Source organism: Halichoerus grypus, chromosome 1 (assembly GCF_964656455.1).
Source record: "Halichoerus grypus chromosome 1, mHalGry1.hap1.1, whole genome shotgun sequence".
In the NCBI taxonomy this organism is placed as follows: domain Eukaryota; kingdom Metazoa; phylum Chordata; class Mammalia; order Carnivora; family Phocidae; genus Halichoerus; species Halichoerus grypus.
The window spans coordinates 192,052,113-192,079,520 of NC_135712.1; the positions used below are offsets into that span (position 1 = coordinate 192,052,113).

The window sequence follows — 27,408 nt, forward strand, 5'->3', positions numbered from 1 at the left end:
TGCTTGTCCTCCACCCCCCACCCCACCCCGGAGTGGTTAAAAAACAGCTCCAAGTGAAGCACTGCTGGTTGCCAAGAGGAGGAAATTCTGTCATGTTCTTGCCTCTAATCTTTGGCATAACCGTCATTTTCCTGTTCATATTCACTCAGGAGACTGCATGGTTTGCCCATTTATTTCTTCTTTCCTGTGCTCTCTGCCATTTCTCCATATTTTTAAGAGCCAACCTTTGAGCGCCAAGTGCTTTACATGCCATCGTCCCATTTACTTTGATCAGTTACTCTGCTATGTGGCTAATCTTACTGTCCCCATTTTACGATGAGGACACGGAGGCTCAGAGAGGCTCTGTCTTACTCCTGATCTCACAGCTCGATAGTGGCAGAGCTGGGATAGAAGCTGCAGCAAAGCCCTGCCTAGGCTGCTCACATGTCCCCTTGGTAAAGGTCTGGCTGTCCAGGTAGGTAGGGGTGGACTTGGAAGTGTCCATGTGGTCAAAGGCAATAGAGAGCTTTCCCATAACCTTGGGTGGGTGGAAGAAAGGAAGTGAGGACAGACAACCATGGGATTCTAGTTCCTGCTCTGAGTGCTTTTTGTGTCTTTCCTCACCACAACCCAACACACAAGGTACTATTAGCACCCCAAATTTTGAGAGTCTGAGGCCTGGAAATCAGGTCGCTTTGCCAAGAGCACAAGCAAGGAATCAGCAGCACAGAAATTCAGATGACTGACTGAAGCATCTTCACTCTTAACCAATACACCACACTGTCCCTCAATATAGTTTATAGGGTGAAGAAAAGACCTGGGGTAACAAGTTTTGGTGACTTGGTTCCCTTATCTAAATATTGAGAGTTTGTCACACAGCTTAAGCAAACAGATCTAAAGAGACTCAATTGGAAGAATATTAGGCAGATGCTGCAGTAAGTATATTCTTTCCTATTAGTGGAGGGGGGGAGATTCCTTTTTGGACAGCAGAGATACCCTAATTTTTACCACACTGGTAGAAAACAGTCTGTTTTTACACCTGCTTCGTTTTCTTTCAGTTTTTTAAAAAAGTAACCTTTACACCCAACATGGGGCTCAAACTCATGGCCTCACTATCCAGAGTCACATGCTCTACGGACTGAGCCAGGCACTCCTGTTTAGGGTTCTTAAAATTGCCAACATCTGTGGGGCCTCGCCACTGGTTTTACTTTGTTTTAGAAATGCAAACTTTAAATGTAGCAAAGACCAGCTTCCCTTGCAGGCTTTAATTAGAAGAATTTCATTTGCTTTAGTTGAATAAGGGACTACTGGCAATAAGCTAAGCAGATGGAGGAGGGAGACATAAAAATCCATCTTTGCTGTCCTGGGCATCAGTGGGTCTTCAATAAATGTCTGTTTCGCACCCCTGCCTCCAGCATACCCTGTCCTCGCTGTTCACAGGAACAAAATCAGAAGTGGTCCAAGAATAGGGTAGGTAGAGGATGCGGTGAAGGAGGGAAGGACACAAACATGAGGTAAGGCCTTTTGCAATGAAACAAAATTCAAATAGGGTCTTTGGGATTAATGGAAAGTAATGCCAGACCAGTGAGCTTGGCTCCCTAGCCTCTTGCTGGGGGGGATGTTGCACCAGTTTTCACATTTATAGATGACACAACCCTCTCACAACATCTCAGAGTCTAAAGTATGTAGTGGGGATACAGTAATGGGTAAGATGCAAACATGATCCCTTCCCTCCTGAGTCCATCTCATTGTATATATGGGAGTGTGGGCAAGACACCTAATTGCTCTGAGCCTGTTTGTTCATCTGCAAGACAGGACTAATACCCACTGCATGGAGGTTATTGTGAGGATCAAATGAGATGGGGTCTGTAAAGCATCCATGGCCGTGCTTGGCAAGTGCCTGGCACTTGGTAAATAGTGACTTAGTAATCATTCTGTGGAAAAGCAAGACTTGGGTTCTGTGGGGGTCAGAATGAGGTGGGCGGGAGACAGTTCCCTGCTCATAGGAGCTTCAGCCCAGGGACTTTGTCAGGTGCTAAGATTAAGCATCTTATCCCCTAAGAGAAGAGAATGGATCCATGCCTGGCTGTTTAGGTGTTGGTCCAGGAAGGATGGGATGGCGGTTGGGGAGGGGAAGGTGCTCCTGGCAAAATTAAATTAAGACAGTAATGCTAGGGTTCTTGGTAGTTGAACATATGTAGCCTGTGTCAGCTGACTGGACTCTGAGATCTGCTCGTGTTCCATTCACCAGGCTCCTTTTTTCTTGGTCACCTGTCAACCCCAATAGAGACACATTTTTCTAGACTTGCTGCTTCAAGGAGCCCATGCCAGGCAGACGGACACACCCTACTCTAGATGTGAACAAAAGCTGGGATTGTTTCTCTAACTATCGGTAATAGGTTAGGGGAATTCTCAGCTTTTTAGAAGTTGAAGGGGGCGGAGACAGAGAAGTGGTCCTCCAGGCTGGTTGGTCCTGCCTGGGGATTCTTGCTCTGGGTCAGAGACATTCCAGGTAGTGAGCAGGTGTCAGCTTTCAGACAAACCATAGACGCTTCCCACCAGTCTGGGCAAGGCTGGGCCACGGAGGACTCGCAGCAAAGAAAGGTGAGCACTTCCAGGCCGCAGAATGCAAACGGGCAGGTCCTGCCTCTGGTTTGTGAACCTGAAGTTAGATAGACTTAACGACCCTGCACATGTATGTATAATTGTGCACTCTTATTGGCAAGAGTATTAATTTTTTTATCATTGTGAATAAAATGGGGCTTTGATCTCAGGCACCCTGAACTTAGATCTGTGTGACCCTGGCAGGTGACTTGACTTGGTTAGGACTTAGTTCCCACATCTGGAAGACAGGTCATTGGTCAGTACCTCACAGGGCTGAGAGGGCTGAATGTGAGGCCAGGTGGAGTTTGGGTACAGAGCCTGGCATGCGGTAAGCCACTCTGCCTGTGGGGATGTGGTCACCTGGGGCAGGTTAAGGGGGTGCGGCTCTAAAAAGGGATCCCCTTGGGGCGCCTGGGTGGCTCAGTCAGTTGGGCAGCTGCCTTCGGCTCAGGTCATGATCCCAGGGTCCTGGGATTGAGCCCCGCATCCGGCTCCCTGCTCAGTGGGGAGTCTGCTTCTCCCTTTCCCTCTGCCTGCCTCTCTGCCTACTTGTTATCTCTCTCTAGCTCTCTGTCAAATAAATAAATAAAATCTTAAAAAAATAAAATAAAAAGGGATCCCCTAAATGTCTCCCTCGGCCCTGGGTGGGTGGCTGATGGGCTAAATAACCGACGTGAATTCCTCTGTCTTGGAGGCCTCAGTTCCGAAAGGCAGGTGGCAATGACCTCCATGAGAGACGCCTACTTGATCAGATGTCACTCCCTGCTTGAAACTGCCAGTAGCCCTGGAAGTGAACCCTGATGTTCTGACCAGACCCCTTGCCAACCTCTTCCCCTATTTCTCTATGGCCATACCAGAATTTTTTGAGATTCCTCACTCATGTGTTCCTGCCTTGGGGCCTTTGCATACATTATTTCTTCTGCCTGAAACACTCTCTCTCTCTGTCTTCATCCGTCCTTGGCTGCCAAACCTTCCCTGATTGTCCTCCACCCCACAGTCCACTCTGGTCTAGGTCCTGACACCTGCCTTGAGGAGAATTTAGCTCAGCTTGTGTGATTATGTGATGGGCCCTCTTGCCCACAAGAATGGCTGCTCCTTGAGGGAGGACTGTGTCAGTTACAGAGTCCTTCCTTTGGGGCTGGGCTCAGATTCCACTTCTTGAACCAGCTTGGGATCCCAGCCCCACCACTCAGTAGTCACTAGGGCAAGGCACTTCATCTTCCTGGTCCTCAATTTCCTCACCTGTTGGATGTGGGTAAAAATGCATCTGCCTTATGAGGATAAAGCAGGTAGAGGGCATAGCCTGGTGCCTGGCACATGGCAGGTGCTCAAAACCGTTAATATTTGTCTCTGATGTCATCAAGAGTAAGTAAACCCACTGCCCACCAGTAAATTTTCAAAGGTTTCCTGGAGGAGTAAACCACATCTATTCCTTACTTTGCAAATTGAGATAAGGTCCCTGGTCATTTACCATGATCCCCAGGGCTGGGAGCCTCTTGAATGACTTGCATTATCTCAGGGTTTCATTCCCTGTAGGTACTAGATTCCTGTAGACACAGGGTTGGTCGGCGACATGGCATATATTAGAATCACCCCGTGGGTTGGGTGCCTGTAACTGCCAAGCACCGTGCTGTCGCTTGACTACATCACATCCTCCTGGTGCGACTTTGGAATCCTACATCGGGGCAGGGCCCAGGTTAGATTTGAACTTGGCCCCTCTCGTCTTTCCACTCCACTGCTCAGGCTTGCTTCTCAGGTTTTCAGATTATGAGAACAGAAAGGGTCTGTTTTCAAAGAAACCTTTTTTTTTTTTTTTAAGATTTTATTTATTTGACAGAGAGACAGCGAGAGAGGGAACACAAGCAGGGGGAGTGAGAGAGGGAGAAGCAGGCTCCCCGCTGAGCAGAGAGCCCCATGCGGGGCTCGATCCCAGGACCCTGAGATCATGACCCGAGCCGAAGACAGACGCTTAACGACTGAGCCACCCAGGCGCCCCTCAAAGAAACCTTTTATTAGCCACTTGCAGAACATTGCTTAGGTCCGAACGGTAAGACCAACACCTTAATCCTCCCACAGGCATCCCCATCCCCTGGGTGAGGACTGTACCAGGTGAGCGTTGCTTCATCAGCTGGATGCTCCACACCTTCCAAAAGGGATCTCTGTATGTCTGTAAGGTGTTGCCCGCAGAAGAGTTGAATGCCTTTCCCCATAACCCCACTTCCAGGTTTATCTTTAAGAAATAACCAGAAATGTGTGCCAAAATTTATTGTGCACAGGTTTTCATTGCCAAGCATTATTTATCCCGGATACTGAGAAATGGGGAGCAGACCAAGTATCAGTCAGACTGATCATAAGAAGAAGGCACGTTCATACAAGTGGTCCTTGCCAATCGTGTTGTGGAAGAATACTTCATGACAAAGGAAAAACACAGTAGGTTGAGGGAAAAATGAAGGACACAAATCAACAGCCGTTATCGCTAGGTGGTGTGCTTGTGGGTGGGTGTTATGCTATTCTTTAAACCTGTCAGTATTTTCTACAGTTTTTAAAAGTTTTATTTATTTATTTTTAGTAATCTCTAGTCCCAATGTGGGGCTCGAATTCACCCTGAGATCGGGTCGCTTGCTCTTCTGACTGAGCCAGCCAGGCGTCCCTCTACCTTGTTTTATGACAAGTGCTATCACATCATCAGAGTGTTTTCACCGTACGGTCACACACGACAGTCCGTGCTCATGGTACTGGGTGGGCGCTGGGAGGCTGGGGTGGGGGGGGTCTCAGTGTCTCATCCTCGCCCTTGTCCTCCGTGGTGCCTCCGCACGTGGTCGCTTTCCCCAGCTGTGCTACCCAGCGCCTTGCCGGGGCCCCCTACTGCAGGCCGTGTGGGGGCCCTTGCCGACACCAGGCTTTCCCGGTTGACAGTATAGTGAGGTGACTGCCCTGGCCCCATTCCATCCTGTCTTGCAGAGTTAGAGGAGATGGGGCTGAACTCAAGAACAGGCCCTCCTGAACTAACTGTTTCAAGGAGAAAAACTGGCTCATCATCAACGTCTTCTGGCCTCTCTGCCAGTTTCCAAACTGGGTGCATAGAAACACACGTTTCTTGCCATTCCTTCCCCACTCCACCCCCACACCAAAGGACTCCCTTTGCGTGTATCTTTTGTTCCCCCAAAAGACTCCTCAAGTGAGTCCAGGAGCCAAGTCCTTTCCCCTGCCCCCCCTCCACAGGGCCAAGCATGGCGTGGGGGGGGGGGACGGCTGCCACCTATAAACCCTTGTGGGATTACATTGATTTGTTTTAGTCTACATATCCTACTTGCAGTTCTGTTCTCATTTCTGGAAACCTTGAATTGTAGAACAGGAAGTCAAAGAATTTAGTGATAATAATAATGCACATTGCCTTTGCTGTGTTCAGGAGACTTCCCCCTGCTACATCCGCTCCTCACTCAGCAGCAGTGGGGTCCCATCCCCTCTGCCTGAACCTTTCAATGGTCAAGGTCTGGTGTCACACCCTGGCCATCGAGGCCTCTCTAGTCTTGTTCTTCCCCACCTGTTCCTCTCCATAGACTCCCGCAGAAGTGGGCCCTGTGCTCTCCCACCTCTGGGCTTCTGCATCGCCTGTTCTCCCCCACCCCCTGGCTGGTTTCCCTGCCTGGTCAGGGCTCAGCTGAGGCCCACTTCCCACAGGAAGTCTCTCTGCCTGAATCAGGGCCAGTGCCTCCCCAGGTGTGTCTCTCTCCACATCCTGCTCCCTAACTGCCCGGTGAGGGGTCTGACTCTTCCCGCATCAGCTGTGAGCTCCACGGGGTCAGGGACTGTGTGGCTTACCGAGATTCATGACTGTTTCCCAGAGCCAAGCACAGTGCATAGCACATAGCAGATGCTCAAGTCGTTGTTAAATGGAATCTCATGGAAACAGAACTTTTATCTCTGACAATGCTGCCTGGATAGAACACCAGGTGTTGACTTGTGGGTCTGAAACCCCTGCTGAGCTCTGGGTTCATGGGGGGAGTGGAAGTTCTTTATTATTACTTAATATTACTTAATATTAATACTTAACATAGCTGGTAGGCATAGGGATCTTCTCTAGTGTGGAGGGGGTAGGAGAGAGGCCAGCAAAGGAGGTTTTGGGGAAAAGGCTGAGGACTAGGGGTCTGGATATAGGTTTTGCTCTCGGAAATGGAGTACTGCATAGGGTATGTGTTCCTTGAACAAGAAATGTGTGGGTCATGAGGCCCTGGGTTTGAGGTCAAGGAGTCCCCTTCAAGTTGTAGTGGAATGAAGTTGCAGCTGTTGAAATGAAAGCTGGTTTGCTCAAGATGCTTCGTTTCTGGCCCAAAAGGCAGGATGCAGGCCAGGAAGAGGCCACCCAGAACTAGGAGGCGTGTGCCTGCAACAAGACACAGGGGTTGCAGTGAAGAGTCTCAGCTTTGTCAGATCAGTTCTGAACACCTCCTGCCAGTCACGGGCTGGGAGGTCTGCTTCCCAGAGGCTGCTGTCAGGACAGGTGCCTCCCAAGGAGCCCTCAACAGCCCCCTCTTCCTGTGGTGGTTAGAGACTGAGGAGGTCCCCTCAGGCTGCTCTTGCCACTTACTGGAGGGTCAGCCTGGCAGGAGCCATAATTCTTGGGCTGATTCTCTTTCCTCTGACCTCGGGGCCGGCTTCACTTTTCCAGGCTTCAGTTTCTTCATCTGGGAAGTGGGCCCGCAAAACTCCTACACCTCACAAGGCTGTTGCGAGTGTTAAAAATAGATCAAACACTTAAAACGCACACCCAGGGGTGCCCGGGTGGCTGTCAGTTTAGCGTCTACCTTTGGCTGAGATCATGATCTCAGGGTCCTAGATGGAGCTCCGGGTAGGGCTCCCTGCTCAGCGGGAAGTGTGCTTCTCTCTCTCTCTCAAATAAACAAATAAATAAAATCTTAAAAAAAAAAAAATAAACGCACATCTGACACTATGAAAGCAACTATTAATGAATTTTCCATTTTTACCATCACGGTTTATACTTTCATAAGAGCCAGACAGTGTAGGGCATTCTTTATTTTTGGTTGTATGAGGTCCTGAGGACCGTAAGTGTTTATCTGTTGAATGAATGAAAATAGTCTTATTTGGATTCGCATGTTTCTTTCCGCATGATGACCCAGGCCACTGGCGGCGGCTGCTTTCTCAGGCTGCGCGTATGCTCACAAACCCGCGATTCCTGAGGCTTTTCTGCGCGCGCGGGGATTCGCACAGCTCGCGTCTCGTCCTCATTTTCACCCCCACCGTCCAGGAAAGCGAGGCTTGGGCAAGTCCCGACGCGCGGCAGGTCAGCCTAGGGCGGGGCGAGGCTCCACGCACAGGCTCTGGCCCTCGCCCGCCCCCTCCTGCTCCTGCCCCTGCGTCGCCCGTCCCCTCCTGCTCCGATACTCGTCCCGCGGGCCTACCCCAGGGGGTCCGCAGCTCCTTCGCCGCGAGAGCGGGGGCCGGGCTGCGCACCCCTTCTCCGACCCGGTAAATTCTCTCCGCCAGAGTCTGGATTAAGTAACAGGGGATGCCCCGCGGCCCGGATCCTCTCCTCCGTCCTCCCTTCCTAGTCTTCCCACGGACCCCGGCGGGGCGTGCGGAGGGGGAGTGCCGAGCAGCGGCCGGGCGTGACGGCGTCCGGGTCTCGGGCCACCCGGCACAGGCGCCAGCGGGGGTCCCCCGCCCGCCTCACGCCCACGTGGCCGGCCCGGCCTCCCCGGCCCCGCCCCCGCCCCGCCCGGGGGAGCCGCCCCCGCAGCAGCCGCCGCCACGGCCGTCGCCGCGGTGCGCTCTCCAGCCCCGCCGGGCCGAGCCAGCGCTACGCGCCGAGGTGAGTGAGGGAGGCTGGCCGGGAACTCCGCCCCTCCACTAGACCCTTCCCGGCTGGACGCCCCCGCTAGACGCCCTGGGGCCCGGCACTTTCCGGGGCTGGCTTCTCCCCTGCCTTAACCTACTACCCCGAGCTGGACCCCTACCCCCCACCTCCGGGTCGCCTCCGCCCGTCCCGGTGCCCGAAGGGGGCTCTGCGCGCTCTCCGGCCCCGGGCACTCGGAGCGCACTCGGGCGCCTGGGCGCCACGCAGGTGGGCAGTGCCACCACCGCTCGCGCCTGAGACCCTGACTTTGGTCCCTGGGAGCTCTTAAGCGAAAGTTCCCGGAGCCACTTCCGGGGAGGGAGGCGCCACCTGTCCTCTCCCTCAGTGTCTTCTCCAGCCTTGGTGGGGCGCCCGCAGGTCAGCGTCGCGTCGGGAGCTGCTGGTAGTGGCTCGCAGGGCTGCCGGTCACTTCGCTGCGAGGAGCCGGGCTTTGAGCGCGCAGGGCGGCGGCCGTGGTTCCGGGCCCGCCCGGGGCCCTTGTGCTGGCGGCTGCATCTTTTAAATTGCGCGGCCAGAGGATCTTGAGATAGAGGGGAGGGAGGCGGACACGAGGGGGTTAGGGTGAATCTCAGTGCCTCAAAGCCAGAGACCGGTGAGCATTTTCTGAGTGTGGAAGTTGACCGAGCCGGGTGGAAATGGGTTCCTTTGGGCATTGGGAAGAGCAGCGCTTGCGCTGTCAGCCTCCTCATGGACTGGAACGTTGCTGAAACAGAGCGACTTGTTCCTAGAGGACTCTTTATCCATTTAATGCCCGAACCAGGCTTGCTTCCAGCACTGGGCAGAGATGTGAGAACTGCCAAACAGTAGTTGTCCTGGATGCACCAGCAGAAACTTATTTTAAAGCATTTCATGTGCAACACAAGGTATAACCGTGTTCTTTCTTGGCTGCGGTGTGGAAGAGGAGAGCTTTTCTATGAATTTGTCTTAGCTGTAGAGTCTCAGGCAAGTTACTTCACCCATCTCTGCCTCAGTTTTCTCAACTGTAAAATGGGGGTGATAATAGTACAAATCCTAAAGGGTTGTGTAAGGTTAAAGTTCTTAAAATTGTGCCTGATACAGGCTAAGTTTTACTTATGTTAGTTGTTCTTGTTATTTTTTATTGCTGACATCTGTCTAACAGGGCATCCGCATGCCTAACTCCCCAGTGAGGTGGGTATGGGCAGGCTCTTACTCCTTCCTTTGCTGAGAACCCAAATTATTCACACAGTGGTGTCCCCTTCAGCGCTGAAACACTTGGGCTTTGCAGTAATGTTTCCTGTGGTTAAGCAGCCTTTTGCAAAATGTATCTCAGAATATGAGATTAGAGAACCTTTGTCAAGGACACTGCTGGGAAATGGGGGTCTCAAACCTCTGGAAGCTCTAGGGTGTGACTGGATATTTGCCTCACTGAGGGGGAGTAGATAAAGTTCCACTTGAATTCCTTCAGGCCTTGGGCCCCCTGATAGGCTGACAACCCTGATCTCTGTGAGTGGGGGAGTGTTGTAAGGGGCCCAAAGACCTGATCTTGTCCCCTCCCCTCCATTCACTCACCTCCAGGAGATTGTCCCCTCCAGCAGTGGAGCCTGCACCAGTTTAGCTTCTTTCTTTTCGCGTTAGGCCCACAGACAGGAGTTCTGATTCAGGAGACTCCAGAAATCTCCTGAAATGTGTATGAGATTGGAAATGTGGATGAGATATGCTTGGAGCATAGGTGTATATTTTTCCAGAGAGTTCCCTTTTCATCATATTCTGCAAAGGGCCTGCGCCCCACAAAAGGGGACTCTGAACTGCTGGTGGGGAGATTCTTACCCCTTGTACGGGAGCAGGCCCAAGTTGTCAACATTACCTCTGTCTCCCAGAGGTGAAAGTGCACTCATGATGCTTTGTGCCCTTGCTCAGGGCACACCTTCCAGTGGAAAATTCAGGTCTGCCTTAACTTGAGAAAATCTGATAAAGAAGTCAGCTGGAGAAAGGAGAAGGCAAGCTGAGGGAGTAGGGACTCTTGGCCTGTGGTGAGGCCATTAGGATGGGATATAGTTCATGAAAATTGGAGCTCAGATTGTCAGGAGACTCCTCAGAGTCTTTGCATATGCTCTTCCTTCTGCTGAGCACACTTTTCTGCCACTTCTTCTCAGGTCTGGCATGATCTTTAGCTTGGATGTCTCTTCTGTAGAGAAGAGTCTCCTGACCACTCTGTCCAAAGCAGCCTGTCCCCCTATCAGTACCTGTCACATTCTCCTATAGTATTTTATTCATGGAGCTTACCTGAAATGGTCATACTCATGTATCTATTTATGGATTTATTGTCTACATCCACCCAGGAGAATGTAGACTTCAAGAGGGTAGAGGTGTTGCCCTCTTTACCACTGAATTCTGGCCCCTTGCACACAGTAGATGCTCAATAAATGTTCCCTAGTGACAGAATGAATGAGCATCCACTGAGTGAAGTGTGGTGAGCTGAAGAACTTTTTTTTCTCCTTAAGTAAGCTCTACGGCCAACATGGGGCTCAGACTCACAACCCTGAGATGAAGAGTCGCATGCTCTACTGACTGAGCCAGCCAGGCGCCCTGGCCCTAGATATATTTTTAAAAAAATTAATCCTTAGATGCGTTATCTTAATGGTTTGTACAAATATTGTCTGATTCAGATTACTTTGCACAGGTTGAGCAGGTTGAAACGAGTGAAAATGAAATGCTTTTATATACAATTCTGATTAATTGAGTCAGTTCACATTGCTACATGGGAGATCGCCTGTGTGGTGGGTGGAGTGGGGTCTGCTGTGGAGAAGTTTGGAGATAAGCTTTGCCTTCTTCTTCGCTTTAGTGAACATTGTTCATTCAGTTATGAAAATGGGTATACTTTTTCTTTAAAAAAATGAGGAAGATTATAGTTAGTTGGAGTCATATCTCCACATGTGCCTTAGCCCCTTAGCTCAGCCCTGTTACTCCATTTATTCAAGAATCACTTCTGGAGGGGGGGCTCTGACGCTGGCCACAGAGCAGTCAAGAAGACCAGCAGTGTTCCTCCCTTGGTGTTTACATCCCAGTGGCGGAGATGGACAGTCGACAACTAGATCTATAATACGATATCAGAGAGTGTGGTCAGTGCAATAAAGAAGCTGAAGCTGGGGAAGGGGATCCCAAGTGACTGCAGTGGAGGCAGCATTGGTTTAGGTCAGGGATGGTTTCTCTGTGGAAGCAGCATTCGAGCAGAAACCTAGATGAATGAGGGATGTGGATATCTGGGGGAAGATAGTTCCGTGCATGTGGACCCCAAGGTTGTGGTTGAATTCCTTTTGAGCCCTGGACATGGTCTGTCTCACTGGGGAAGGAGGAGGGGAAGTGAGTCAGTGTGGGCAGAACTTCCCTCACCTGCTCCCCAGATCCTAGCACGTGGCTGGTGTAAGCTCTTGGCACTGTGTGCTCTCATGGTTGACCAGAAGGCTTATGCCTTCCTTTCCAGAGGGACCTGGAGTGATGATGTTTCCTGAAACTGCCACCTGGGCAATGAGTATGAGCCTCGGGGCACTGCTGGAAGTATAACTCTACACATAGTAAGACTTGCTTCACCTCACGTGTCCTGGCCATGGGCCCCCTCCTCTTTTGTGTCATTTGGTTACAAGCACCTCATCACCTAGAGGAAACCACCTAGAGGAAAGTAGTTACTTAGTGAAGCTTTGATGGAAAAAAAATGAAGTGATGAAAATGTATAGGATCATGGGCCGTGAGATGCATGCTTCCCATTCTCTCTGTTGAGTGGTTGATTGGTTGATCATTTGACATTACTTAACAAAGCATAAAAGAGGTATGACAGGGAGGCTTCTTGGAAAAAGTGACATCTAAGAAAAGAAAGGGATGGCTACAAGTCACTTCTATTTAGAAGGTGGGGTGGGATGGAAGGAAGAGGGAACAGCATGTGCAAAGGTCCAGATGAAGAGTTACCAGTTCTCAAATGATGCCAGATTCTCATTGGTTATAGCTCTGTGTGTGTGTGTGTGTACGTGTGTGTACGCATGCATGGAGTATTCTGTGGAAAAGGAACTGATGTAGCAGCCCTCAGTAGATGCCAGTTGATCTGAATGGCTACGCCTTGTGCTACTGGGCTCTGCACTGGCATCCTCATGGATCAGCTAGAACTGTCCTATGGCACAGGTCCTCTCAGTATCCCCATCTTTCTGACCAAGAAAAGTGAGGTGGGAAGTGGTGAATAACTTGCCAACTGTGTCTTTCTGAAGCTCTGTTCAGTTGTATCAGGGGAGGCCAAGGGGAGGGGGATCTTCCCAGAAGATTGAGTCAGTGATGTCAAGAGAATCGGGTGCTTTTAACTATGTCCGACAGGCCTTGCTTTGGTGCACAGCCCCTGTGGAATGTGAGCTCTGGGAGGGCAGGGGCTGCCCCCCACCAACCCCTCAGTCCCTGGCACGGGGAGGATTTGTTGGGGGGTTAAGTGGATGCTCCAGCGTCGCTGGTGGCCACGGAACAACAAGGCGGGAGGAGGCCATTGCCTTCTTTCCCCGGGTGTCTCCTGGCTTTTCCAGGGTGGACCCGAGAGTCAGGGCAGAGCTGGACGTGGGGCCCAGGTCAAAACCGAATGCTCCAAGAAGAGAGGCTGGGGACCTTGGCCAGAGCTGAAGGACAAAGCAGGCAGTTTGGTGCCTTGCCTGGCTCATCTAGCTCAAGACCAAACTAGTTATTTAACAGCCCAAGTTAGTTATTTGTCCCGACACCCGACCTCCACTTCCAGCCAGCATATGATAACTTTATGGGTCGGGATTTGCTGCTCCTGTGGTTAGAACCCCAAGCCCTGAATTCATCTTCCATCCTGAGCTTAATATTTTCCTGGAAGCTGGGGTGGTGATCCAGTGCGGTGGCTGGCTTTAAGGCAAACTGATGTGTCTGGAGGGGGTAGAAGTGCTGGTTGGGCTCCCGTGTTCCAGTCTCAGCTCCAGCATTGAGTTACTAGTGGAGTGACCTTGGGCAAAGTGCCCAACCTCTCCAAGCCTCAGTTTCCCTATCTGTGCATGGGGACAGTGCTTGACTGGACCTTATGGGTTTGCTGTGGAGATTAATGCACAGAGAGCATACCCCTGTCACAGCCCCTGTGCAGGAAGGGCTGGCCATGGTCATTATCTGGTGATCTAAAACGGACACAGGTCACACTGTCACAGTATTGTGCTCAGAAGGGTTTGCTCAAACACACTGGGAGTTCTTCATTCGGATTTGGAGATTTCACCAGGGGCGGGTGCTATGCTTTTTGGAGACGATTGTCTTCTGAGCCAAAGCTGGATAATGGAGTTGAGGGCAAGTTTATTGTGAGACAGATGCCAGCTGGGAAATGGCATGAGACTCTTTGCCCACCGTGGTCCACCCTCCTGTCCCACGGTCTCTCCTAGGCCTCTCCCACTACAGTGGGGGCCTCCATGTCCCCATGGTCCTCAGAACCTGGCTGCTTCAGTGAACTGTTCTGGTTCATCTTCCCCACACCCCACCCCAGGTCCCCTGCTGGACCCTCCAATGCAGCTGAACCCAACAGCCCCCCAAATGCCCCAGAGGCTTTTCCACCTTCGCAGCTTTGCACCTGCTGTTCCTACTACTTGGAATGCTCTTTCGCTCCTTGCAGAACCTCCCATACTCCCCAACTCCAGTGGCCTCTTCCCTCTTTCCTTCCCTTTTGCCTAGAAAAAGAAATGCTCCTTTGCACAAGAAACCTGGTTATATTCTTCATGTACACAAATGCAAACAAATCAGAAATTGTGGAGTAAAAAATGAACTTCCTCCTCCCGCATCCCTGGCTTGCTTCCAGAGAGAACACTTATGGTCAGTTGACTGTATATTTCTCTTCTGTTTTGATGTACACGTGTGTGTACCTGTGAATATCTTTAAAAACCAACAGAATGGGCTCATTTTTAAAATTTTTAAAAAGATTTTATTTGTTTATTTTAGAGAGAGAGAGAGAGAGTGAGAGAGAGGAGGGGTGGGGGGAGGGAGAGGGAGAGGGAGATAATCTCCAGCAGACTCTGCACTGAATGTGGAGCACCATATGGGGCTTGATCTCATGACCCTGAGATCATGACCTAAGCCAAAACCAAGAGTCAAGACGCCCAGCCAACTGAGCCACCCAGGCACCTCTAATGGGCTCATTTTATATGTATTGTTCTCCAATGAATTTTTCATCATTTAGCCATATGTCCAAGAGTGCTTTCTCTGTCTATATGCATCTCCCCTCTTTTTACATCCTCACCTCCCCCAAGGGAGGAGAGTACAAGTTTGTGTGGGCGTGTATTTTCAGTTCTCTCGGGTATATACCTGCAGTGGGATTGCAGGTCATATGGTGACTCTATGTTTAACATTTTGGAGAACTGCCACACTGTTTTCCAAAGTGGCAGCGCCATTTTGCAATCCCACCAGTAGTGTTTGAGGGTTTTGATGACTCCATATCCTCACCAACGCTTGTTACTGCCCATCTTTTTTTTATTATTGCCATTCTAGTGCATGTGAAGTGGTATCTCATCATGGTTTTGATTTTCATTTCCCTATGGCTAGTGGTGTTAAACATCATTTTTTTTAACTTAATTTTTTTTAGTGCAGTTTTAGTTTTAGTTTTTCTTTTAATAATGAAATTGAGAGGAAAGTACAGAGATTCCCTTTATATTTCCGGCTCCCACACATGCACAGCCTCCCCCATTATCAGCATCACTCACCAGAATGGTATATTTGGTACCAAGGATGAACCTACATGGACACATCATGATCATCTGAGGCCCATAGTTTGCCTAAGGGTTCACTCTTGGTGTTGTGCCTTCAGTGGGTTTGAACAAATGTATAATGATAGTTATACGCACAATGATAATATCATACAGAGTATTTTCACTGCCCTAAGAATCCTCTGTGCTCTACCTATTCATCTCCACCCTCCTGCCCCCCACAACCACTGATCTTTTTACTGTCTCCATAGTTTTGCCTTTTCCAGAATGTCATATAGTTAGGATCATACGGTACATAGCAATTAGTTTCTTTCACTTAGTAACATGCATTTGAAGTTCCTCTGTGTCTTTTCATAGCTTGATAGCTCATTTCTTTTTAGTTCTGAGTAGTATTTCATTGTCTGGATGTACCACAGTTTATCCATTCACCTACTAAAGAACATTTTGGTTGCTTCTAAGTTTTGGCGGTTATGAATAAAGCTGCTATAAACATCCACGTGCAGGTTTTTGTGTGGACATAAGTTTTCAACTACTTAGGGTAAATACCAAGGAGTGTGATTGCTGGATTGTGTGGTAAGAGTATGTTTAGTTTTGTAAGAAACCCACCAAACTGTCTTCCAAAGTGACTGTACCATTTTGCATTCCCACCGGCAGCAAATGAGAGAGTTTCTTTTACTTTACATCCTTTTCCAGCATTTGGTATTGTCAGTGTTGTGGACTTTGGCCATACTAATAGGCATGGGGTGGTATTCTGTTGCTTTAATTTGCATTTCCCTGATGACATATGATGTGGAGAATCTTTTCATATGTTTACTTGTCATCTATGTATCTTCTCTGGTGAGGTGTCTGTTAAGGTCTTTGGCCCATTTCCAATTCAGGTTGTTTGTTTTCCTATTGTTGAGTTTTAAGAGCTCTTTGTATGTTTTGGATAACAGTTCTTTATCAGATGTATCTTTTGCAAATATTTTTTCTAGTCTGTGGTTTGTCTTCTAATTCTCTTGGAATTATCTATTGCAGAGCAGAAGTTTTCAATTTTAGTGAAGTCCAGCTTATCAATTATTTCTTTCATAGATTGTGTTTTTGGTGTTATATCTAAAAAGGGCATCACCATACCCTAGATTTTTCCCTATGTTATCTTCTGGGGGTTTTATAGTTTTGCATTTTATATTTAGGTCTCTGATCCATTTTAAGTTAATTTTTGTGAAGAATGTCAGGTCTGTGTTTAGATTCATTATTTTGCATGTGGATATCCAGTTGTTCGAGCCCATTTGTTGAAAAGATTATCTTTGCTCCATTGTTTTGCCTTTGCTCCTTTGTCAGAGATCAGTTGACTACATATACGGGGGTCCATTTCTGGGCTCTCTGTTTTTTCCATTGATCTGTTTGTCGATTATTTTGCTAATACCACACTGTCTTGATTATTGTAGCTTTTAATAAGTCTTGAAGTCTGGTAGCGGCAGTCCTCCAACTTGTTCTTCTTTAATATTGTGTTGGTTGAATATCTTTTCATGTGCTTGTTGGCCATTTGTATATCTTCTTTGGAGACATGTCTTTTCAGATCTTTTGCCAATTTTTAAAAACTTGGGTTCTTTTTTTCTTTTTTTTTTTTTTTAAGATTTTATTTATTCATTTGAGACACAGAGATACAGAGAGAGAGAGAGAGCATGAGGAGGGGGAGAGGCAGAGGGAGAGGGATAAGCAGGCTCCCTGCTGAGCCAGGAGCCCGATGTGGGGCTTGATCCCAGGACCCTAGGATCATGACTTGAGCCGAAAGCAGATGCTTAACCATCTGGGCCACCCAGGCGCCCCGGGTTCTGTTTTTATTATTGATTTATAATTGTATATTCTAGATTCAGTCCCTTATCAGATATGTGATTTTCAAATATTTCCTCCTATTCTATGGGTTGTCTCTTCATTATCTTGGTTGTATTCTTTGAAGCCCAGGATTTAAGTGTGATGAAGTCTGATTTATCTATTTTTCTTATGTTGCTTGTGCTTTTGGTGTCATACTTAAGACATGTTTGCCTAATCCAAGCTCATGAAGATTTATGCCTTAATTTTCTTCTAAGAGTTTTATAGTTTTTAGTCCTTGAATTTAGGCCTTTGATCCATTTTGGGTTAATTTTTATATGTGGTGTGAGGTAGAGGTACAAACTCATTCTTTTGCACGTGGATATTCTGTTGTCCCAGTTCTATTTGTTGAAAAGACTATTCTTCCCATTGAATTCTCTTGACAGCCTTGTTGAAAATCAACTAGCCATAATGTGCATGCTTAGTCCTTCCTCTTAATTCTATTGCATTGGTCTATATGTCTATCTTTATGCCATACTCCTGTCTTGATTACTGTAGCTTTGTGGTAACTTTTGAAATCGAGAAGTGTGAGTCTTCTAACTTTGTCCTTTTTCATGATTATTTTGGCTTTTTGGGTCCCCATATGAGTTTTAGGGTCAGCTTGTCAATTTTTTGCGAAAAAGGTAGCTGAGATTTTAATATGGGCTGTGTTGAGTTGGAAGGTCAGTGGGGAGTTTTGCTAGCTTAACAATATTAAGTCCAGGTCCCAATGCATCATTTGTTCATTGGTTGACTGACCCTCAGCATTCCATCTTTCAAGGTGCAAAGACAAAAACCCAGGGACATCAGCATCTTTTTTCTTTGTTGAAGAAAGTGACAAGTATAGTGTAATGTAATCTAAGTCCAGAGACCTTGGATAAAACATTTAACTCCTGAATGTGTGAAATGGGAGTGCCTCTGGCATGGACTGAGCATTATGGCAGACCTGGTTTCTGTTTATCTGAGGGCGTGATGGTGAACCCTAGAGATCCTCCCATACTTCCCTGCCTCCATGCTTGAGAAACGTGGTGAGAATTGGGGCCCCCCAGAGCCATGGAGGCACCAGGGAATGGTGGAGGGTATTGGATGAGGCTGCATTTTTTTTTTTTTTTTTTTTTGAGGCTGCATTTTAACTTGTTTTATTTACTGAGCAGAGGTGGGATTTCATTTAAGGAAAAGGTGCTGCTGCTAAAGCAATTTTGGCCTCCTTCCCCCAAACAGGCATCATGGTTTAAAGAATGGAATAAAAATAAGAAAGGAATGCTATTGCATATTAGAAGATTAGTTTACACCTCTCCCTGCACTTATGCATTCCAGATGTCATGCTTTGGCACAAGTCCACAATTGTAGTCTTAGAGAAGAAGAAATAAAGAAGTGAAGCACCTACATGTGTGTCAACAGGAATCTGGTTTTCCAAACTGAAGGAACAACCCAGGGAACTACACTGGGAAATGCAAATCCACTCCACCTCAGTGTGCTCTCCGCTGGGGTGACGGGCTCCATTTTAAACAAAATGGTGCTACTGTGTGTGAGAGATTGGAGCTGTTTATCACTGTTGTTCCAAAAAAAGCAATTTAAAAAAGTATTAATTTGGGTAGAGTTTCTAGATTGTTTCTGGAGGGGAAAAAATGATATGCAATGGAAATTATTTTGAGATCGTCAAAACCCAAGTTCCTGTGGTTTAGCAGGTTCCCTTTACCCAATCTGTTAGATCAAGCAGTTCATAGGGATTTTATTTCCATTCTTTATTGAGGGGTGTGTGTGCATGCATGTGCACATGGAAAGTTAGGGGAAAAACACAATGATATAACCCAGGCCCAGAACCAGGAAGCATGTCACGGAGCTGAAGTTCTAGTCTCAGAAGACGCAGCTTAGCTGCCCTTGTGTAACCTCTTTCTATGACACATCTCCCATGGGGGTGCTGGGGATGGTTTCTCTCCAGCATGGCTTTAATTTTACAAAAGCCCTGTGCAGTCTTGCAAACTCAAGTGGTTTTCTCAACAGATCACTCACATTTCATATGTTCTGGGCTGGGCAGGGCCTCACTAATTCTTGGCCAGCATTGTGAGTCAGAAAATATTTAAATGACCGCCGAGGCCTTTGAGGAGAGAGAGTTGGCAAGTGATTTAGGGAGGTGGAGTGACTCTTAAACAGCACTGCAGTAAATGAGTGGCAGAGCTGATACGAGGGGGAGCAACTCTGTTTTATTATGCTAATAAAGTTTTATTATCTTTCTGAATGAGATAATAATAATGATGCTACCAAATGCTATAGAGCACTTCTTATACAGTGGAGTCTGGCCTTTCCTACCTGTGTTTGACTGTAAGAAATAAATCTAGACCACCAGCTGGTGTGTTTGTGTGTGTGAGTGCAAGAGTGCATGCAGGCACGTGTGTATCCAAAATGAAAGTTTGGTGAGACAACCCTTACCTTATGTACGTTTAATGTCCTCTGACCATTCTTTTCTATGTTAGTGAATTTATGCTTTTTTTTTTTAAATGATGGCTGTGAGACCCACTAGATTTATTTCATGAATAGGGCAAAACCTACTGTTTGAAAAACACTATGCTAGACAGTTTGCTGTGTGTTTACATGTACTACTTCATTTAATCCTCTCAAAAACCTCAGGGAGGGGGTATTATTATCCCCATTTTTGGGTGGGGAAACAAAGGCACAGAGAGGTAACTTGCCCAGGGTCACACTGTGAGTGAGTAGTGAGCTGGGAATGAACCCTGAAAGGCTAAGACAAGTTCATGGTGTGAACCCAGGTCATGTACCTGTCTCCTGTAACAATTAGGGAAGAAGGTATAATTTACTATCCTTTTAAAAAAGAAAATTATTTATTTTTAAAGTAGACTCCACACCCATTGTGGGGCTTGAACTCATGACCCTGAGATCAAGAGTCACACACTCTACCAACTGAGCCAACCTGGTGCTCATTAGTATCCTAATGAGTTGTTACATATTGAAAAGGTAGCCACAAAATAGATACAAAATTAATACCACTTGTTTGACTTAAAGTTGCATTTAAAAACACCTATATTCACTATGATGGCTTTGATCAATACATAGATGTTATTCTTCCTCGGTTGCTGTATTTTGTGGGGTGTTTATTTTTTTAAAAGATTTATTCATTTATTTTGAGGGTGGGAGTGGGGAGGGGCAGAGAGAGAGGGAGAGAGAGAGAGTCCCAAGCGGACTCCATGCTGAGCAAGGAGCCCAACGTGGGGCTTGATCCCGTGACCCTGAGATCATGACCTGAGCTAAAACCAAGAGTCAGACACTCAACCAACTGCACCACCCAGGCGCCCCATGTAGGTTTTTTATTTTTATCTTCTTAATCATCTGATGACTTGAAATTTCATGCAAGTACAGATAATAAGGGATAATTTCCAATGGAAAGTCAGTTGTTGTGGAGGTGTATTAGTCAGGGATTTCCAGAGAAACAAAACCAAATACAACAGGTTGTGTAATATATAAAAGTATATAGTACATATTACATAGTATTATATAATGATGTATAATGTGTATATATATATGAAGTGTACAATGTATAATGATATATCTTATATAATATATATATTATACAACAGCATGTGTGTGTGTGTGTGTATATATATATATTTCACATATACCGAGCAAGAGAGGGAGAGAGAGATTTATATTTATTTTAAGGAAGTGGCGATCCCCCTATGTGATGGTGGAGGCTAGGCAAATTTAATATCTGCAGAATAGGCTGGCAGGCTAGAGACGCAGGGAAGGCAGTTCAAGTCCAAAGGCAGTCTCCTGGCAGAATTCCTTCTTGCTAAGGGAGGTCCGTCTTTGTTTTTTTTTTTTTTTTTAAAGATTTTATTTATTTATTTGAGAGAGAGAGTGAGAGAGAGAAAGAGCACAAGAGGGGGGAGCGGGAGAGGGAGAAGCAGACTCCCTGCTGAGCAGGTAGCCCGATGCGGGACTCGATCCCGGGACTCCGGATCATGACCTGAGCCGAAGGCAGTCGCTTAACCAACTGAGCCACCCAGGCGCCCCCTTTTTTTTTTTTTTTAAAGATTTTATTTATTTCCGTCTTTGTTTTATGAGGGCCTTCAACTGATTAGATCAGGCCCACCCAAATTATGACAAGCAATTTGTTTTACTCACAGTCTACTGATTTAAGTGTTAATGTTATACAAAAAAAAAAAAAAATACCTGCACCTTCCCAAAACTTCTAGAATAACGCTGGACCAAATATCTGGGCACTTGGTCTAGACAAGTTAACACATAAAATTAAGCATAACAGGGAGTAAGATACTGTTTGGAGTTGTTCAGAAGAAAGGAAAAAGGCAGTGGGAAGCTTAAGTGTGATATTGTTACAAATATGAGGACATTTCAGAAAGAACTCCCTCTCCCATGATTGATTGCCAAATAAGCCTGCCCCTGGTTCCCAGGCAGTTAGAGGAGCTCAGCATGGGTTTGCAGGTGGAAGGGGATGGCAGGTGCAAATTTTCTTGCTTTGAGTTGAATGGATTTTTCTTCCATTTCTCTCTTAGACCAGAGACCTGAGAGTTCATGGCTCCAAGTCAATAGAGCCGTTGATATGCAGCCAGCGGGGGCTTGTTGAGTGGCTTTCTCTGTAGGGGCTGTGTGTGCTGATGTAGCTATTTGTAGCTCAGCCTAAGCTTGGAAGACTTTGCTCCCTTCTCCTGTGCCACAAGCTACCGAGTGACCTGCGGATCACTGGCCGCAGGACCTCTCTGGGGCTGTTTGGGTGTGAACTCAGGTTGTCTATAAGTACATGGTATCCAGACAATATTAAATTTGTTATTTTTTTCATTCTCTCTGATTTTTATTAAGGTATAGTTCACATACCATAAAACTGATTCTTTTAAAGTGTGTGACTTAGTAGTTTTTCGTATATTTGCAAGGTTGTGCAGCCATGACAACTATCCAATTCCAAAACATTTTCGTCACCCCAAAATATAGCTTTTATTTTGGAAGTAATTTAAACATTTGAGAACACTGCCTGCTGGATCAGTCCCATCTGCAGACAAACATGCTGTTATTTCTCCCAACTTAAAAAAAAAAAAACAACCCACAACCAAAACCTTCTGTTCACCCTACTTCTCCCTCTAGTTATGCCCCCATTTCTCTTCAGTTTAGAGCAAAACTTCTTGAAAGAATTGTTTGGACTTGCTGACTCTACTTCTTTGCCTCCCTTCCCCTCTCACTGTTAAAAAAATTGTGATAAAATACATACAACATAAAACTTACCATCATGACCGTTTTTAAGCATCCACTTCAGAAGTGTTAAGCATATTCACATTGTTACACAACAACATCTGGAACTTTTTCATCTTGTGTGATGAACTCCGTTCCCATCAATGCTCGGTTCCTCCCTCCCTCCAGCCCCTGGTAACCAGCACTCTACTTTCTGTCTCTATGAATTTACTGGCTCTGGATACCTCGTGTAAGTGGCATCAGTACAAATAAAGCAGTATTTGTATTTTGTGTGTGGGGCTGGCTTATTTTGTTCCGCATAATGTCTTCAAGGTTCATGTATGTTGCAGCAGGTGTCGTTATTCCTTTCCTTTTTAAGGCTGAATAATACTCCGTGGTGTGTATATACCACGTTTTGTTTATCCATTCATCCGTTGAAGGACAGTTGGGCTGGAATAATGTTGCTGTCCTGCTCTCCTGGGAACCCATGATTCCCAGCCAGGTTTGGGTTCCCCTCAGGAGCACCTCTTGCCCAGGTCTGTGCTGAGTGCCATGTTGCTCATCCCAGTGACAGAGCCTCTGGCCCCACCCCCACCCAGCCTGGCAGCCAGCAGTGTTCGACACCGTTGGCCATTTTCTCTTCCTTGAAGCTCTTTCTTTACCTGACTTCCAGGGCGCCTTACTCTCCTGGTCCTCTAACCACCTGCTAGTTAACAGCACCTCCATCCTTCTGATTGTTCAGACCCAAAGCCTAGGGTGTCATCTTTGACTCTTGTATCTTTTATCCCCACTCTTATCAGAAAATCCCACCATGCGTACTTTCAGAATATACCCAGAACGTGGCCACTGTTCACCCATTGTCCGAGCTACCCTCCCCTCTCACCTGAGTGACTGGCAATCTCTTTGCTGGTCTCCCAGCCCCTGTCCTTACCTCCTTCCAGCTTGTTCTCAATTCACAGCTAGAGGGACCTTTAGTGGGCAGATTACCATTCCTTTGCTCAAAACCCTCGAAGGGCTCCCATCTTAACAGCAGAAACTAATGTCCTCACAGTGGCCTATAGAACCCCCACGATCTGGCCAGGTTTCTTCTATTACTCCTTCCTTAGTTTGCTCTTCCCCTCATTACCCCAGCTGGTCATACTAGCCTCAATGCTCGCCTCTAAGTGGATACCCCAGGACCTTTGCACTTCCTGTTCCCTCTGCCAGGGATTTCTCTTCTCCTGACGTTGACATAATTTGGTCCTTCACTTCCTTCAGCCTTTACTCAGATATTGCCTTCCCTAACTATCATGTCTAAACTATTAGCACTCTCCCCAATACCCCTCTCTCCCTTCCTTGATTTATTTTGTCTCCTTACTCCTATCACTATCCAGCATAGGGGATATTTTGCTTATTCATCTTGGCTTTTGTCTGCTTCCCTCACTGGAATGTAAATTCCACAAGGACAGGGTTTTTTCTTCTGTTTTCTTCTCTGCCATTTCCCCAGCACCTCACGGGCACCAAGTAGACACTCAGTAAATATTTATTGAACCAATAAATGAAAACTGGGAAAATAGAGATAAAAAGTCATTTATGATTCTTCTATTATGATACAAGTCTTGCTTGTATTTTTTCTTACCTGTGAATTGTTCATATAGGTAGGTGTATGTGTGTGTCTGTGTCCCCTGTCTTTTCCCACCAGGCATTCCTGTATGAACTTCTGTTTTTTTAAGTTGCTAGGTAACCTTCATGATTATTACTTGTTAAACAGCTACATAATGTTTCACTGAGTGGATGTAGCAACTTCATTTATTTAACCTTGTTTTGTTCAGTATATTGGGCAGCTTCCAATTTGTTGCTATTGTAGATTACACCACAGTGAGCGTCTGTGTTGGGCATTTGCCAAGCCTTCCTCCCTCTCCTTTGGAAGGAGTCTCCATTCTCCAGAGCCTGGGTGGGGGCCATGGCCCAGGCTGGGCCCATCATGGTCTCCACCACCAGCTATGGTGACTGGTTTAGGGCCACATAGAGGACCAGTCCGGCCAGGCCATGGGCTTCTCCCAGCTCACCCTAACTTGCTCAGAAGTGACAGAGAAGATACTCAGAAGCAACCGGGTCCAGAGCAGTAAGGACAGGGCCCCAGAGTTGGAGTGGTGACAGCACAAGGGAAGGGTTGCTTGGGCACGTCATCTTTGGATCCAGTCACTTGACTAAGCTTTTCCACTATCCTTCCAACAAATCCCCCTTTTCACCAGTCTAGATGGAGTTGGATTTCTCACTGCAAGGAGGGAGTCTAGACTAATTCAACAGTGGAGCTTCTCCCCCATTCCTTTTTTCAGTGGATCTTAGGCCAGAACAAGGAAAGATGTTACAGACCTAAGGAAGGAACTGTTCAGGGCAGAAAATGCATGTGGGCAGAACAGCTCTATGTCTTTGTCATGACTGGAGAAACACTGTAAAAATGTCATCTGGGTTCAGATGCTGGCACCACCATCTGACGGGGGTAACCTCAGTTTCCTTGTCTGTAAAATGAGGATGACAATAATCACACCCCACCTTAGGGGAACTGTTTAGAGAGAAGGACTCAAACAGATACTTGCACACCCATATTCATAGCAGCGTTATTCACGGTAGCTAAAAAGTGGAAACCACCCAAGTGTCTGTTGGCAGATGAATGGATAGACAGAATGTGGTAATTACATACAGTGGAGTATCACTAGCCATAGAAAGGGAGTTCTGACACCTGCTACAATAGGGGTGACTTTTGAAAACATGCTGAGTGAAATAAGCCAGACACAAAAGAACAGATACTATATGATTCCACTTATATGAGATTCCTCGAATGACAGATTCTTGGAGACAGAAAATAGACCAAAGGTTACCAGGGCCACGGGAGCGGAGAATGGGGAGCTATTGTTTAGTGGGTACAGAGCCTCTGCTTGGGATGATGAAAAAGTTTTGGAGGCAGATAGAGGTGATGGTTATTGTGAATGCACTTCATGTCACTGGATTGTACACTTAAAAATGGCTGGAGTGGTAAATTTTATGTTATGTGTATTTTCCTATAACAGCAAAAAGTGTCAGAGGAGGTGGAGGGTGTGAAATGGGTGTGAATATCACAGTGAGTCTCTTGGACTTTTTCTTCATTGGTTAAAGTTAAATCAAAATGGAGCACACAACAAAAAAACAGCCACAGACTAAAAAGAGGTGGTGTGGAGCAGGGGTAAATTACCCACAAGAGCCCAGAGGGTCCCTCTGAGATCTGGTGCTGCAGGCTGGGGTCCGGCTTGGCAGGAGCAGGTCACCCAGCCAGCCTGGGCACACGGAGCGTTCTTAGTGACTGCGGGCAGGCCAGTCCGGTCCCCGGGTCAGATGGGCCCAGGCCAGGACTGGAGCCCTTGTGAGTCACAGCTCAACCCCCAGAGAACAAAGGGATGTGGCAGGGAGGGGCTGGGCTGTGACTCAGAGGCCCCCGCTGCCCTGAGCTTCCTCCGGGTGCACGCCCCCCTCCAACTCCCTGATTCGGCTCCCCCCCCCGCTGGGAATGGAGGCAGGTGTACCCACTTCCCGTGCAGGCCATCGGGAAGGCTACCCAGCTGAAGCTAGAAGTTTCCAGAGTTGTTTTGCAGCTCCTTTTTGGAAACACAAATCACAGCAGCTACACTGATGGAGCACTTGCTGTGTACCCGCCTGGTTCACGGCTCTGCACACTTCGTCTCCTTTACGCCTCTGCCTCGTCCCATCAGCTACAGAAGAGGCATTGGGCTACGGGGGTGAAGCACCTTGCCTAAGGTTACCCCTGTCAGGCTGCAAAGGGCAGAGATTCAGGAGCCTGGACTTGCAATCATGCCAATACACACATGCACACTTGTGCACACACACACATGCTCATGGAAGGTTAGACTCCAAAATGTGAGCTATCTCTAGGTCAAAGTCTAGAGAGAGAATTTTCATAAGTTTTCCTTGTGCTTATGAAAAAAGTTAGAAAATACAGGTACTATATTTTGCAACAAAAAGGACATTAGATATGATTGCAGTCCAGCATTTCAGGTCATTCTTGCGGGTACCTTTGGGACAGAGAAAAGTGGATGACATGAAGCACCCACTCAGTACTGAGTGCCACTCATTGAGCTAGACTGGGACTATCACGTGAAGTCATGACAGTTGTGTCCCGAGTTTGTAACACTGCATTGGCTCTTCGAGAAGACCAGGCTCATTGGGAACAAGTTACCATAAATGTTACAATAGATAAAATAGGTGTAATATAGATTGCCCTGAGGGGGAGGTGTTATTTTTTCCAAGGTGTTATTTTTTTCTCTGTGTAAAAGTCATGCCTTGTTTTATGGAAAGAAATTTGCTCTTTTAAGATTTTTATGTGACAGAGATTATGGGAAAGATATAACCTTCCTTGTTTTACAGTCACTTCTTGATGAATGTGGCAATGGACAGCCCTGAAAAGTGAAAGCGATAAATATGGAGAAAAGGAAATTCATTTTAGCCAATAGTTTCAGTCTCGTCTCCTGAAATTTTATCAGAGTTGCTAACTTGGTGGCGAAACTGACTCATTTCGGTGAGCCCTCTTCGATCTTTGCCTACAAGGCATGCATTCATTCATTCGTCCATATGTGCATTGAGTGGTATGATGGCTGGGGTTTACTTCACTGGGAGGGGTGTAGAGGAAAGAAGATTAGGAATGAGTTAATTATTGAAGTTGTTTGATGGGCACATTTCTTTCTACTTCTGTATGTGTTTGAACTTTGGCATTCAAAAAAGTTAAAATATATAATATTGAGAACTTATTTTGGGCGAGCCCATGTGCTAGGTGCTGGGGAAGCCTTGGTGGCCAAGACAAGCTCACACTGCCCTTTTGGAGTCAATAGACAGTCTCATTCAGGAAACAGATATTAATCAAACCGTCACATGAATGCAACAACAATTACAGCTGGTATAAGTGCTGAGAAATCATGAGCAGAGAGGCAAAAGTCTGCAGTGTAGACACCGTCCCACCCAGGATTGGAGGAGGAAGTGAGGGTCCTCAGCTTGAGATATCACCAAGGGGGCTCGGGTGTGGGTGTGTGTATGTGTGTGTCTGTGTGTGTACGTGCATGTGCGTGCGTATACCAGCACATTCAAGGCTCAGAGCAGTCTTTATGGGCCTTTGCCTGGCTGATAGAAGGGTTTCAAAGTAGACTGAATGCCCTTCATCCTCTTAGAGAACTTGTTTGGTGCATATTCAAGAGGATAGCTGAGATGTAGCAGAAT

The 27,408-nt window shown here is 47.0% G+C and overlaps 2 protein-coding genes across 2 annotated transcripts in view; one reads left to right on the plus strand and one right to left on the minus strand.

The window, feature by feature from the left end:
• Positions 1 to 8,324: 8,324 nt before the first annotated feature.
• Positions 8,325 to 27,408, plus strand: part of ARHGEF3 (Rho guanine nucleotide exchange factor 3) — a 293,957-nt gene continuing 274,873 nt past the window's right edge. The window contains exon 1 of the mRNA XM_078076864.1: positions 8,325 to 8,413. The gene's annotated coding sequence lies outside the window, so the exon portion shown is untranslated. The remainder of the gene's footprint in view (positions 8,414 to 27,408) is intronic.
• On the minus strand, positions 12,376 to 13,107 carry SPATA12 (spermatogenesis associated 12). Its single transcript, XM_036113626.2, is given in 5 exon segments — positions 12,376 to 12,624; positions 12,626 to 12,732; positions 12,735 to 12,798; positions 12,800 to 12,903; positions 12,906 to 13,107. Coding segments are annotated over 5 exon segments (726 nt in total).